The sequence below is a fragment of the Anthonomus grandis genome, chromosome 1, assembly GCF_022605725.1.
Source record: "Anthonomus grandis grandis chromosome 1, icAntGran1.3, whole genome shotgun sequence".
In the NCBI taxonomy this organism is placed as follows: Eukaryota; Metazoa; Arthropoda; class Insecta; order Coleoptera; family Curculionidae; genus Anthonomus; species Anthonomus grandis.
This window is the reverse complement of record NC_065546.1, coordinates 56292277-56306087: the sequence shown is the minus strand read 5'-3', so window position 1 is coordinate 56306087 and position 13811 is coordinate 56292277. Positions and strand designations below refer to the sequence as shown.

At 38.0% G+C, this 13811-nt stretch overlaps 1 protein-coding gene across 2 annotated transcripts in view; it reads left to right on the top strand.

The window, feature by feature from the left end:
- LOC126739942 (mucin-5AC-like) overlaps positions 1 to 10718 on the top strand; it is a 137899-nt gene extending 127181 nt beyond the window's left edge. For both annotated transcript variants that reach the window (XM_050445783.1, XM_050445776.1), the window contains exon 19: positions 5898 to 10718. In XM_050445783.1, coding sequence (XP_050301740.1) covers positions 5898 to 10377 — 4480 coding nt within the window. In that variant the 3' untranslated portion in view covers positions 10378 to 10718. The remainder of the gene's footprint in view (positions 1 to 5897) is intronic.
- The last annotated feature ends 3093 nt before the right edge of the window (positions 10719 to 13811 follow it).

Here is a 13811-nt window from a genome sequence, read left to right as displayed (position 1 = left end):
TGCTTGCAATGTCTGCGTGTTATGGCGTAATAAAATAAAAAATGAGAAAGATAAGGCCAAAAAGCAATAGTTAATAACAGAACAGAGGATACATAAACTCCGTGCAAATGTATGTTTTGACCTAAAACAGGTTCAATGTTTGCCTAGGACCCCCATACAAGATGCCTTTTATGCCAGACAGCTCAGTTTATACAATTTTTGTCTTGTACCTTTAGATTCAAAAGATCCTGTTTTTTACTCATGGGATGAGTCACAATCAGCAAGAGGTTCTACCAAAGTGGGATCTGCTGAACACTAGAAGCTAATGTATTTCACATAAGACTGGTTGCGGAGGGCAAAACAAGAATAGCCACATGCTCCTGTTCTACCTTTTGAATGACTCCCCAAGACATCTTATGGACATAACATTATTTTTTCCAGTACGAGGCCACAGTTTTCTACCAGCAGACCGGGTTTTCGGTCGACTGGAGAAAGAAATTAGAAAGCATGTTGTGTAGCGTTTTATTTTTCTATTCCTTATTTTCACTAACGCCCCGTTGAAATTTCATTAATTTCAATAATTATATTAATAATTTCAGTCAACTTCTTTTATTCATATTTTTTTAAATTCACACTGAACATTTAAATATTACTAACCATAGATTTGTCTCACTTATTTAAATTTTTATTAATATACTTTTAATTTCAATTTATTGCTACAAATATTTAATCAATATTATAATTTAATACGTCAATTACTTATTTATAATTTTAGTTATTTTTTGTTCAGTATTTTTCAGTACCTTTTTTGGTAGTTAAGTAGACATAACTCGGTTAAGGCTGATATGCCTTAGGTAAAAAGGTTCATGAACTTTCCCCTGCGTACTACAAATTTCTGCAAAAAAAACTTTAATAATAGCAGTTTGGTGATGAGTGGTTTAATTTGGAAGAACTACAGTGGTACAAAAAATTAATAATTGATGATCCAAATAGTGCTTCCGAGGTACAATCAAACCCCGAAATGGAAAATATGTGTGATTGTCTTACAGATGATATAGGTGAAATAAAAGTTTAACAAATTTTCAACTTCTGATCACTAATATTTTGTTGTTTTGACCTAATATTTGTGTTTTGTTTATTTTTGACAGCGTCTAAGATATTTGTAATAAAAAATATTAAAGATCTGCTTCATTTTTTATTATCCTGATAAAATGTAGTTAAAACAAAAACTCATACTTCTTACTAATAATAAACAAAACAAAAGGGGATATTTACAATTAGTTCAAGACAAAAGGGGATTAATTGAAATGGATTTTTCAAAATAGGATATTCTATGTATTCTATTACTCGTGTAAACAATTGTGTGACATTTGTGGGTAGGTTTTTCCTGCCCCAATCACTTGTAGCGCTCTCCTATGTAAGGAGAAACTTTACTTACAAATTTAAGGTTTTAAGAAGAACTGCTCCACCATGGGGGCCGATTACTGCTTCACTCAACCGCCTTCAATTTCTGCAGCGGTTTTTTGTTGTAAAGTTAAATTAGTTTAAGAAAAAAACAACAAAGTTCAATTTTGATTTGCTGCGAGTGTGTCTTCCATCTTTACAACTGGACGGAGACGACACCGCGAGACGGCTCAAAGGCGACTTGCTGAGAGGTGAGGAGCGACTCGCACAAAGATGCCGCGCGGGTCGCGGTTATTTATAGAACATCAAAAGGCTAGTAGCGGCATGGAGCAAAGGCGACGTTGCCTCGGATTAACTTATTTTAAATTGTGTTGAATTTACAGTTTTTATCCGTTGTAGAATTACAACAACATTGTATCAAAATTTTGCCATAATATTAACTTAACCAAATGGTAGAAGTTACTTATTTTTATTTACTGCAAGTTATCAGATAATCAAGAAATAAATAAACATATAAATCTTTACTTAAGTAAAAAAATATCTGAAGGTCCTATACTAACAACTCTAAATTAAATTATTTTGCAACATTTAATACGCATATTTAACCGCATTTTAGAAAATCAAATACGTACCAGAATTTTCATCTAGTGTTTAGAAATAATTCTAACATTCCAAATTCAGTTTGTGTCTCTCTGGAAAAAATCGATTTCCTTTAATTTTCTAACGTGCGTTGTTACGTGAAATTGGAACTGCCACGTCCCGGTTTTTAGGTCATTTTTGTATCTATTAAATAGTTCATGCAAGTAAAACGGGTTTTATTTTACGCAAACGACAATTATCGTTTTATATTAAAAGATATGTATTATGTCCACTTCATTTTTGATGGATATCTTCATTTATCTCAATTTAAAGTTACGCAAAAAATGGACTCATAAAGGACGGTGAGGTTTTGAAATGGCCAAAGTTAGTCAAGCAGTATCTCTATCTCTTTCTGTTTTATTTCGTGGAAAATGTTCATCTCTCTCCATCACTTTCAGACAGTTGAAGAATATGTATATCCTCCTTCAAGTGCCTTAGAAGTCCAGATATAATATGGAAATCATAACAATAATACGCAAATACTCTATATTTATTCCGGACAGTTGAGAGAAAGATAGAAAGATAAATAGAGGAAATCAGGAGGTGCTCAAGAATTTTGACGTGTTTTTAATTATATTGAAAAATAGAAGCATCATGTAGTTTATGGATGATCCCTGTATGTCTAGGGATAAAAGATTGTTAATTTTTTCCCTGGAAATTCCTCCATGGAGAACTGAAAGAATGTTTATCAACTGCCTGGAAATAGTAAAATATATTTATCTTCTTCCAGGCACTTGAAACAGAGAGAAAGAGTGAGAGAGAGAACCAAAAGTTGAATGTATCAACTTCCTGGAATAAGTATAAATTGTTTTATCTCGAGTTACTTATTATATTGGGTATTACGTCACTTATAGCAAAAATCAATTTAGAAATTTTTATCTCACACGCTCAACAATTATTGAAAAGAAGAAGAAAATAGACTTATTCACGTATTTAAAAGAAATATGAACTTGAGCGTGTGAGATAAAAATTTCTAAATTGATTTTTGCTATAAGTGACGTAATACCCAATATAATAAGTAACTTATTATGAATTCGTCACAACAATACAGATTTTACTTGTTTTATCTCGTCATACATTTTTGGAAATTTCTAACATCAAAATTAAAAGGCATGATTTTTTTCGGAACATTGTGTTTTAATAGTAGGTTTATGTACTTTCTAAACAGTAAAACCTCTTATCCGCAAATATTTTCGTATTTGTTCTAACAGTTTTTTTGATTTCCTGAAAAAAAAGATAAGATGTAGATATCCCCATTTGAAAAGACACTCCTCACATGTTTTGTAATCGTTCACAAAACTCATTTCGCCTATTGAAACCGTCATCAAATAACCCTTGCACACGAATAACTTTGTAGGGGTGATATTTATGCTTTTTAACTATTCAGTGAAATATAGATTTCGCCATGTGTAAATATGCCCCAATCTGCGACAGAGGAGTGCATGGATTTTCTTCCAAAGAAAGCAAAACGTCAAGTTGTTCATTTTCATCTCGAGCAGGACGACCAGATTTCGGCAGATCTCTAACATGACCGAATTCTCTAAATTTAGCCTCTATTCTACTCACCACCTTTTGACATATCGGAGGACGATCAGGATGGATTTCATTGAATAATTGAGCAGCTTCTCTTTGAGTACGTGTTCTATCACGAAACTCAACCATGCACAGAATTTCTATTTTTTACACAAGTACCTCCACTAGTACTTATTATTATCCTCAGAGTTATACTTATCCATCGCAGATTGCTCCACACCAGCAAAATGTGTCACAAAATTTATTTAATACCTATTCATTTCAAACACCACAACCTTAAGATATGCTACCAATAAAACAGATACTTACTGTTCAGTCACTTCAGACACGTTCTTCTAAGAATAACGATCTACAACAGTTTGACAACGAAGTGTGCGAAACGGATAGCCTTGTCAGCTTTGTAACTAACTTTAAACCATGATACTTGAACCTATATAAGAAATTATTAGGACAGTTTTGGCTTGGAATATATTCTATTGGTACGGCGTTTTGCAAATTATCAGGAGGAAATAACTAACCTCAATAGGTAGCTGGCTCGCCTACCATATTGACATTTCTCTGAAATTAATATGTTAACTGTAGATACTTATGTTTATGAGTTTATTAATAAAGATTAACGTATTATTTTCTTCAATAGTTAGTAAAACTTTATATATTTATATATTCAATAGTTAGTATATACTTGATAAGTAGCACTGCAGGTCTACGGAATTATTTTACTTAGCGATTGAGGTGAAATAATACTAGAAAATTTTAAATCTTCATAATTTCCGCCAGTAGGTATCGAAGTGTAACTGATAGTCTTTCATGTAGTGATATGGCAGACCTCATGCACGTGTCTTGTTTCTGGATTAGTGGTGTTACTAATTTTAAAAGTAATACGTAGCTATCTCCATCCATGCGGAGATAATTTCGATAATCATCCGGTTCTAAACGAAGTTCTTCTAGTAGCTTTATATATGTGAAAATCGATCACGCTGTAACAACCATTTCTTCACCCATTTACTTCGTGGCTTTCGTTTATACACTAATTGTTTTTGTTTTTTCTTTATTATGCACACACACGCCACTGCTAATAAATTTATATCATGATTATTGACGGTCCCCATGATTAAAAACAAACTTAATAGTAAATTATCTTTACGTGTGTAGGGAACTTCGACAAAACGTATATGTACGCGCATACTTCTACGCGCGTACATATCTCAAGGTATGTTCGTCCGTCTGTAGGCGCCTTAAGAATTCTCAGAGATAAGGTGACTCGTAAGGTGAACTTTAATAATAATGTTTGGTCCTCTTTTTTTCGATAACTGTTGACTTTAGGTATAGGACATGATGCATGAAACATACGTAGAATTCCACGAGAAATTCAAAAATTAAATAAAAAAAAAGATGCTTTCGTTTGAAAAAATGAAGTTGATGGTCGTAATTTATTTTTGAGCAACCCTGTATATACAAACTTCACGTACAAAAATGCGCATCTTGAAATAAAAATCGACGGGTCCGAGCATTTTTTTTCGAACACATCCCTGAATTTTAAATGAATTTAGACATGACTTTTGGGATGTACTGTATGTAAATGTGGCCTAATTTTAAAAATCATAGTTGGCTGTGTTTTGGGCGTGGCCCATGCCGGTATGTACACGTCAGTGTGAAGTAATAGTGGCAGTTGTTCACTTCAAAATTTCCGATGAAGTAAGAGCCATCGATATGGTACTCACAAGATCAATTTTTTTTTGTATTATTGATGGTATTTCCAAAAATACAAAATTTTCCTAAAAATTCCGATAAACACATCGACCATGGTAAGAATTAGTAGCTAATGTTATTCAACCGATTCAATAGTAAACTCACATTTGTAATACCACTGATGATATTCCCGAAAAGAGCAAATTTTATTAAAAATTAAGGTGAACTCATCGACATGGTATGCACTCATTTCTACCTACTTTTTGCCAATGTATTTAATAGATATTTAACCGAGTATTCCAAAATTGATGTTGTTCCGACAAACGCAAGTTTTTTAGAGAAATAAGATAATCTCAACGACATGATATTTTTCATGGTACTTTTTTCCGAAAATTTATTGGTAAAATCACATTTTTGGTACCACTGATGGTATCCCCAAAATCCCAAAAAAATCATATATTTAGTATCCCTGATGGTAAATTATTCAAATTAAAAAACTCTCTCAAAAATCAAGAAAAACCTATTGATATGGTGGTCATTCTCTGCTATTTCTTTCAAACGAACTCAAAAGTAAACTCAGATTTTCAATAAACTCAATCCTTGCAGCAAATTCAGTAGACTTTCAAAACCTAACCACACTTTTCTATTTCCAGAGCGACCCCTACCGAAAGCAACCAACAAGACTCGAACGATACCATCACCGACACACCAGAATCACAAACCTTAAGTAACTTAATAACAATAACTGAAAGTGTAAACCTAACGAGCACACAAGCGACAGAAAGTAATAGCGGCTCATCTACAATAACCGAACCGGAAACCAACAAAAAGAAACGTCCGGCCCTTTACCAACCGAGACCGTTCTCTTTCGGTTCTACCACGTCAAAACCGGAACCTACAACCACGACCGCAACCAAGGTGAGTCAAACTTTTAAATTTCGAGTAAGACCCACTTCTTCTTCTTCCTCTTCTTCCACCACTGAGCCATCTCCCGCCACCGTTAGAACCAGAACCAGATTTAATAAACTGAACCGGAACCTCAACGAGGACTCCGAACAAGAAGAAAAGTACCAAAGAACAGTCGAAACAAAACCGCGAACCCGAAAACGCATTGCGACTACCACCGCGACCCCCGTGGACTTTAACGAGGAATACAACCGAAAATATCGCCCCGTAGAGTTGGCCGATTTGTCCTCCCTGACCGCTGTGGACCTACGGGGCGGATTCGTATCGAAAAATAAACGAAGAAGACCGGTAGCGACTACCACGTCTGAAAAGCCACTGGATGAAGCGGAGAAAACTGGCCCTAGGACCATTACACTTGCCAGAAAGGCCCTCGGGGAAACGGCTTTCGGTAAGTCACGAAGGGTAGTCGAAGAGCCAGCGAGCAAAACAACCACCACGACAAAACCGTCCTTAAGACCCAGGAAAATTATAAGGAAATTCAAGGGTGCAAGCAGCACAACCCCGAGTGCTCCATCAGACGATATTTCCTCGAACTCTGTGACGGCTCCAAAGCGCAAACGGATCCCGATATTCAGACAAAGAACCACCACTGAATCCACTTCGAGGCAGTTGAACCAAACAGATGAAGAACCCGGGGAGGAGGAGGACGAGAATATAAAACTGTCAGAGTCGAACATCAGAGAAAGCAGCCACGTTAATACTCTCGGTTTCGAGGAAAAGCCCGGCAAGTACAGATTCGGGAAGTCCAAGGAGGTGGTGAGTTCCTATGGGGGTAAATTGGATGCCAGTAGTACGGCACCAACCAGGATTTTACGCACCAGAAAGATTATTAGAAAGTTTAATGAGAGTACAGAGAGTGAACCTAAAAAGCGGTTCTTCAGGGGCAGAACTTCTGCTCTACAGTCTCTCTCTGATCAGTTGCAGGATGACAAAGATAGGAATATTTTCAGTCCAACTAGGTCGAGTTTATATACGAGACATACGACTTCGAAATCGGTTGAAGGACAGAAGGAGAATAGTGAAGCAGGTTTATCAACTGAGAAGGCATATGCAAGCAATGGCCTCAGTTTAAGCTTGTATAACAGCCCCACTGTCAAAAATCAGGAAGAAAAAGAAGAGAATGAAGGTGTCACTGGTATTACAGAAGACTCCTCTAAATTTCCAACCAGTACTGAAGAGTCAGTTTCTTTGAAGAACAGTTTAAGGCTAAGCCCGTATAATAGACATACTTTTGGTGCCTCAAACCCAGCTGAAGAAGAAAATGAGGAGGAGAAAGAGGCTAATGATACCACTGAAGAAGTTTCTTCTCAGTACGATTTTTCATCTAAGAAGACTTTTACGGAGAAAAATACCACAGAAGAACCGACTTTAACAAGTGGGAGGCCTAGGTTAGCGGTTTATACAAGACACACGTCCACTAGTACTACTTCCAGTACAATAGACGAAGAAGAAGAAAAGGATGAAAATAGTGATGGTGAGATCACTGAAGAAGTTTCTTCTAAGTTTAATTATTCCCCTAAGACAAGTTTTACTGACAAAATTACTACTGAAGGACCGACTTCAATTAGTGGTAAGCTCAGATTCGGACTTTATACGAGACATACGTCTATTACTACTCCCAGTGCAATAGAAAAAGAAGAAGAGGAGGAAGAAGACAGTGATAGTGAGACCACTGAAGAAATTTATTCTAAGTACAATTTCTCACCTAAGAAAACTTTTACTGGAAAAAGTACCACAGAAGAACCGGCTTCAACAAGTGCTAACCTGAGATTAGGAGTATATACAAGACATAAATCTACCACTACTACACCCAGTGCAATAGAAGAAGAAGAAGAGGAGGAGGAAGAAGACAGTGACGATGAAACCACTGAAGAAGCTTCATCGAAGTACAAATTCTCACCTAAAAAGACCTTCACAGTAAAAAGTACCACACAAAAACCAACTTCAACCAGTGGTAAGGTCAGATTAGGTTTATATACAAGACATACATCCACCACGTCTACACCCAATGCAATTGAAGAAGAAGATATCGAAGAGTATGAAACCACTGAAGAAGAGCTTAATTTCTCACCTAAAAAGACTTTTATAGGAGAAAGTACCACAGAAGAACCGACTTCAACAAACGGCAAGCTTAGACTGGGACTTTATACAAGACATACGTCCACAACTTCAAATATATTTAAAGAGGAAGAGGGGGAAGATAATGATGATGGTACCACTGAAGAAGTGTCTTCTAAGTATGATTTTTCACCTAAAAAGATTTCTACGCCATCAAGCACTAGCGAAGAACCAACTCGGCATACGCCCACCATACATGAGGAAGAGGATGATGATGATTTCTTTGAAGAAGAGCTTGATTGCCCACCCAAGCAGACTTTTACAAAAAAAAATCCCACTGAAGAAGCAACTACTAAAATCAGATTAGACTTGTATACAAGACATACGTCTACAACAACTACTTCAAACCCTAGTGAAGAAGAAGATGAAGAAGAGGATGATGATGCTGAAGAGGAGGATGACAACGACACTGAATACAATAGTTTAACCGAGAAAAGCCCCACTGAAGAATCAAGTTCAACGAACGGTAAAATCAGATTAAGCTTGTATACTAGACACCAAACTTCAACCGCCCCAACTCCAATTGACGAAGAAGAGAACACCACCGGAGAAAACTCTACTTTCTCCAAATCTTCCTTTGATACTGAACACGACGCATCTCCCAAGCCTTTAGGAGAAACGGAAGAACCAGTTCTAGCAACCACTCTCGCAAATAAAGAAGAAGATGATGATGACGATGATGATGCAATTACTGAAACAGACCCTCTTAAATACACCGTATATACATCATCGATAGGACGCACGCACCAGTTCGAATCAAACACCAACTTTAACGAGGAGAATGACACAAAAACTGTCAACTCTTCACGCCTCATGTCCGCACTAAACACCCGCAACGAGTCCCACATAGTAATAAACGAAAATGATGTAACGGAAACGACCGACAAGGTTCCTGAGAGCACTACGGAGTACCATCGCAGGAGCACCTTAAGGCCCGTAAACGGCCGTCCTAAGTTTGGTTTCACGAGAAAAACTGCTTCGGCGGAGAATCAGAGCACTAAACGGGCTTTCGGTAAGGGGGCTTTCAAGAAACCATCTGCTGAAGTGACTAGAAGGAGTTTTGGGGCTCGCCCTACCACTCCGTTACCTTTAAATAAGCTTCTTTACAGATACAGTAGCACGCATAATGAACCAACATCAACCACGGCCAGGATAGTCAATAAACCTGCTGCTAGTGAACTTAAAAACGACTTAGACGTAGATACCGAAGCGATCAAGGCGAGAAATAAAAATTTGTTTGCCAAAAGAAAAATGAACACTCCCGCGGTTGTTTCGACGACCACAGAGCCTCCTGCTGAGTCTACGGAAGCAGGCATGACCACTCTACATCACATTTTTGCGGAACTAACTGATTCCGAATCAGCTACTGAGACCATGCTGTCCGCTTCGAGCTCACCAGAGACCTCAAGCAAAGTAGAACGTTTGATAGAAGTAAACAGGATTGTCCAGGTGCAAACAAATGAAGACACTAAAGTGCCCACTGTGGATAAAATCGGGGAGATTTCCAGGATAACTTTGATTAAGATCGTCGAGGGTAATAATGAGACGGTTATCATGCAAGATCCGGTTTTAAATGAAATCTTAAGGGCAAGTAAACCAGACCCGGCTGGGCAACGGGAGGACCGTAAATACGAAATATTTGGCGACAGTAAAGTGGCCAACAGCAAGGACTTGCTCGTTAATCCGTCAGGGAAACCGGAAATCATCGATGGTATATCTCACATTAACGTGGTGACCCCTAAGCCTCTGCTGGTGACCGAAGCATCCACCATTTCGCTGCAAGGGTTATTTCAAACGGAAAAGCCCCATTTGAACCCCAGTTTTACCACTAGCGACGAAGTGCTTGAGGGAGGTTTATCGGAGTTTGTAAACGTAAGGGTTCTGAATGGGGACGAACCTAATACGGTTCCGATAAAGGTTTTAAACGAGGAGGAGAGCACCATTCAGGCTCACGTAATGGAAATTAGTCCGAAACCGGATTCGCGAACGATAAAGATTGTCCCTATTAAGGTTGAGATGGCCAGGAGTGTGAGAGTGCCTCATAAATGAGCTGATTTATTCGATGAGAGAATGAGGAGTTATTGTTGATAATGTAAATAAATTGTTTTTATGTTTACTTTAGTGGTAACCTTCTTAGCACTTGTAAAAATATTGATGCACGAGCCTGTTATATTACTTTCTGTCTTTCTTTGTGTGTGCCATAATTTGTTGGAATATTGAAGGAAACCGGGGGAGTGGAGTTATTTATTCCATTTATTCCGGTTTATTCCTAAGAAATTGTTATGGGCGTGATTCTTGATGCATGTCGGCCAGTGGGGTGTATTTTTCTTATTTTTAATTATATACTTTGTAATGTAATATTTAAATATATTGTGATATTTAATAAGAGATTGGGACCTTTTTATTACCTTACTTTTCAGGTATTTATTTATTAATTTTTACATTACATTACGATTTTGGGTAAGTTCCGTAACCTAACCTTGGTGAATCGTCGGTTAGAAGTGGTATTTTTACGATTCCTGAAAATATCGGTTTGAAATGGAACGCTTTGTTTTCTTGTTGGTCGTTGGTCTTGTTTTCGTTTGATAATATTAGGTTACAAATTTCATTTTTGTATTAAAGGTACCTATTATTATTTATAATACCCATAATGAATGCAAATGCTGTTGGTATATTTGAGCTCCTGCTCCTCAGCAGTGACGAAAGCTCTAGTAGTAGGGATGATGAAGAAATCGGTCCTGTGCGTAAATGTTTTTTCAAAAATGGAGGTTTTTACCTTTTTAAACAAATATTAAATACATACCTCCATTAGATCAAGATAACATACCCTACAAATACAGGATTTCCGGATTAAACTCTGAATAAATACTTTTAAACCACGACATCCGTAGGAATAACCGAAGATACCGAAAAAAATGATCGGTTGACAATTGCAACCAATTTTTCAGGAAACGCGTTTCATACCCGAACCAAATTTCAGAAATTGTATAGTTATGATACGGTAACCAGCACAACCGGAGAAACCGGTTAAGTTACGGAGCTTACCCTTGGTGTGTGGGTTGGCTTAAGCTCTCTATTTTAATTTGCATTACGCAGTGCCGTCTATAAGGTATGAGGCGCCCCGGGGCAAGTAGTGTCCACACCGCCCCTGACAAGGGTGGATTTGACAAACCCAAAGTCTCTCATTTGACATCGTGGATCTCAGATGGTTCTTTATCAACTTAAGTTTGCTGAAGGATCTCTCTCTCCTTCTGCCACTGACACTGGTAACGTTAAATATATTCTGAGAGCTCGGGTCTGGTTTGGAAAATTTGAAGCCAAGCCGTCAACTACCAAACATTTAAGTAATTTTTCCGCGCTAGCCTCCGATTTTATGAAAGTGCATATCACTTTGATTTCACTGAATAAGTCATCACCAATTTATGTCTTTTTCATCTCTTGCCTCATCCGTGAGAAGTAGGTAAACTTCTTAGCAGCATTTCATCAACAATTGATCCGGATAAAGCTCTAAGTCAAATAGAGAGTTTAAAAATGAAAATGGTTCATTAACTTTGTTCATCAAATCGAATCTGTCTTTGATTGAATTAATGGAAACGTCTAGCATATAAAAATATAAATTAATTTTTAAATTGTCTGTTGGATCGACGACATTTTCCTCTGCAACTTCGTAACTAAATGGTTGACGGGTTACAGGAAATTCTATTTCCGCTTCAACATCTTGGGCAATTTTCTTTGCTTCATCTAATAGATCGTTGAACTCTTCATCACATGACAACGTTGACCCTTTCAAGTATTTTATACCACATTACCAGCGAGCACATAAAATTGTAACTTATTATTTTTCCTAAAATATTTTTTGCTTGATTCTTCGCAGACATATCCTTACTTGCATTATCTCTCAAATCTTCCAAAGCGTTACACACATCTTTGAAACAGTGCCTGAGTGGTTTTAAGGCATCTACTCTACTTGACCACCTAGTATCTGATAAAGCTTTTAGTGTTTTTGAAGGTGGTAGACAATGGTACAGTGAAAACATCTTGTCGAACTTGCATTGTCTTATTTATTTAATGCAACACGACGTTTCGGTGACAGCAAACTACTATTCTATAGGCTTATATACTAGATGTGTGCAGCGATGTGGAAAGGCAAGTCTCTCTCTAGATCCTACACTGTCCTAAGAGTAGAGGCTTCCAGATCGCAGAATCTTGGCTTCTGACTGATTGATATTGTGTCCATTATTCCACGCGTGCTCTGCTATTCCGGATTTGGAAACCTCTCCTCTTTGGGTCCAGCTGCGATGTTCCTTCGCTCTGACTTCTAGGGGGCGCTTCGTTTCACCTATGTATGAGTCACCGCACTCACATGGGATCTGGTAGACGCAACTTAAGGTATCCAACAGGCCATCTGGTTTGGTCTTTAATACCACGCTTCTGATAGTGGTGCTAGATCTAAAGGCAGTTCTAATATTGTACTTGCTGGCAATGCGTCGGATTTGTTCCGATGTACCCCTAATGTAAGGTATAGGTAGAAGTCTGGTTGTCGTGGTGGCCTCGTCTCTGATTTGATTTGGACGCGTTCTTTGGATGGTCCTACTTATTAGCTTCTTTGGATATCCATTCTGTTGTAGGTCTTTGTAGATGGTATTCACTTCAGTCTTGAGATCTTCGTCGCTTCTACAGATGGTTCGAGCTCTATTGTAGAGGGATCTTATGATGCCTACTTTGGTGGTTGCAGGATGGGTTGGACTCATAGTGAAGATACTGGCCCGTGTGTGTTGGTTTCCTATAAACGGAAGTTCGTAGATTTCCACCGACCTTTTTAACGAGGACATCTAGGAAAGGTAGAGCTAAGTCCTTCTCTGTCTCCATCGTGAACTTGATTGTTGGTCTGATGTTGTTGAGGTGAAGCAGAAACTCCTGAAGTGCTTTTTCCTCTTTGTCCCAGATGATGAAGGTGTCGTCCACATATCGAAGCCAGAGCTTGGGTTTGCAATGAGAGGCATCTATTGCATGTTTCTCGAACCATTCCATGAAGATGTTCGCTATTACTGGGGAAAGAGATGAACCCATCGGAAGTCCTTCGTCTTGGGCGTAGAATCTATCCTTGACCTGAGTAAAGTAAGAATTACGAAGACAGATCTCCAAAAGTTCCATCACCCCGTCCAGAGGCAGTGTGGTCCGAGTTGAGAAAGCTGCATCCTTGCTTAGTTTGTCTCGGATGATGTTAAAAGACTCTTCTATGGGTACATTGGTACATTGGTTGGTTGTAGAGACTTTCGACATCAAAGCTCACCAATCTGTCATTGGTCTCGACTTCGATCCCTCCAAGAAGGTCTACAAAGTGGGCAGAGTTTCGCACGAAAGACGCTGCATTTCGCTGGATCGGTCTAATGATCTTCAAAAGGAATTTCGAGAGTTCTGATGTCGGCGAATTTCTAGAGCTCGTGATGGGCCGCAGAGGCATTTGCTCCTTATGAATCTTG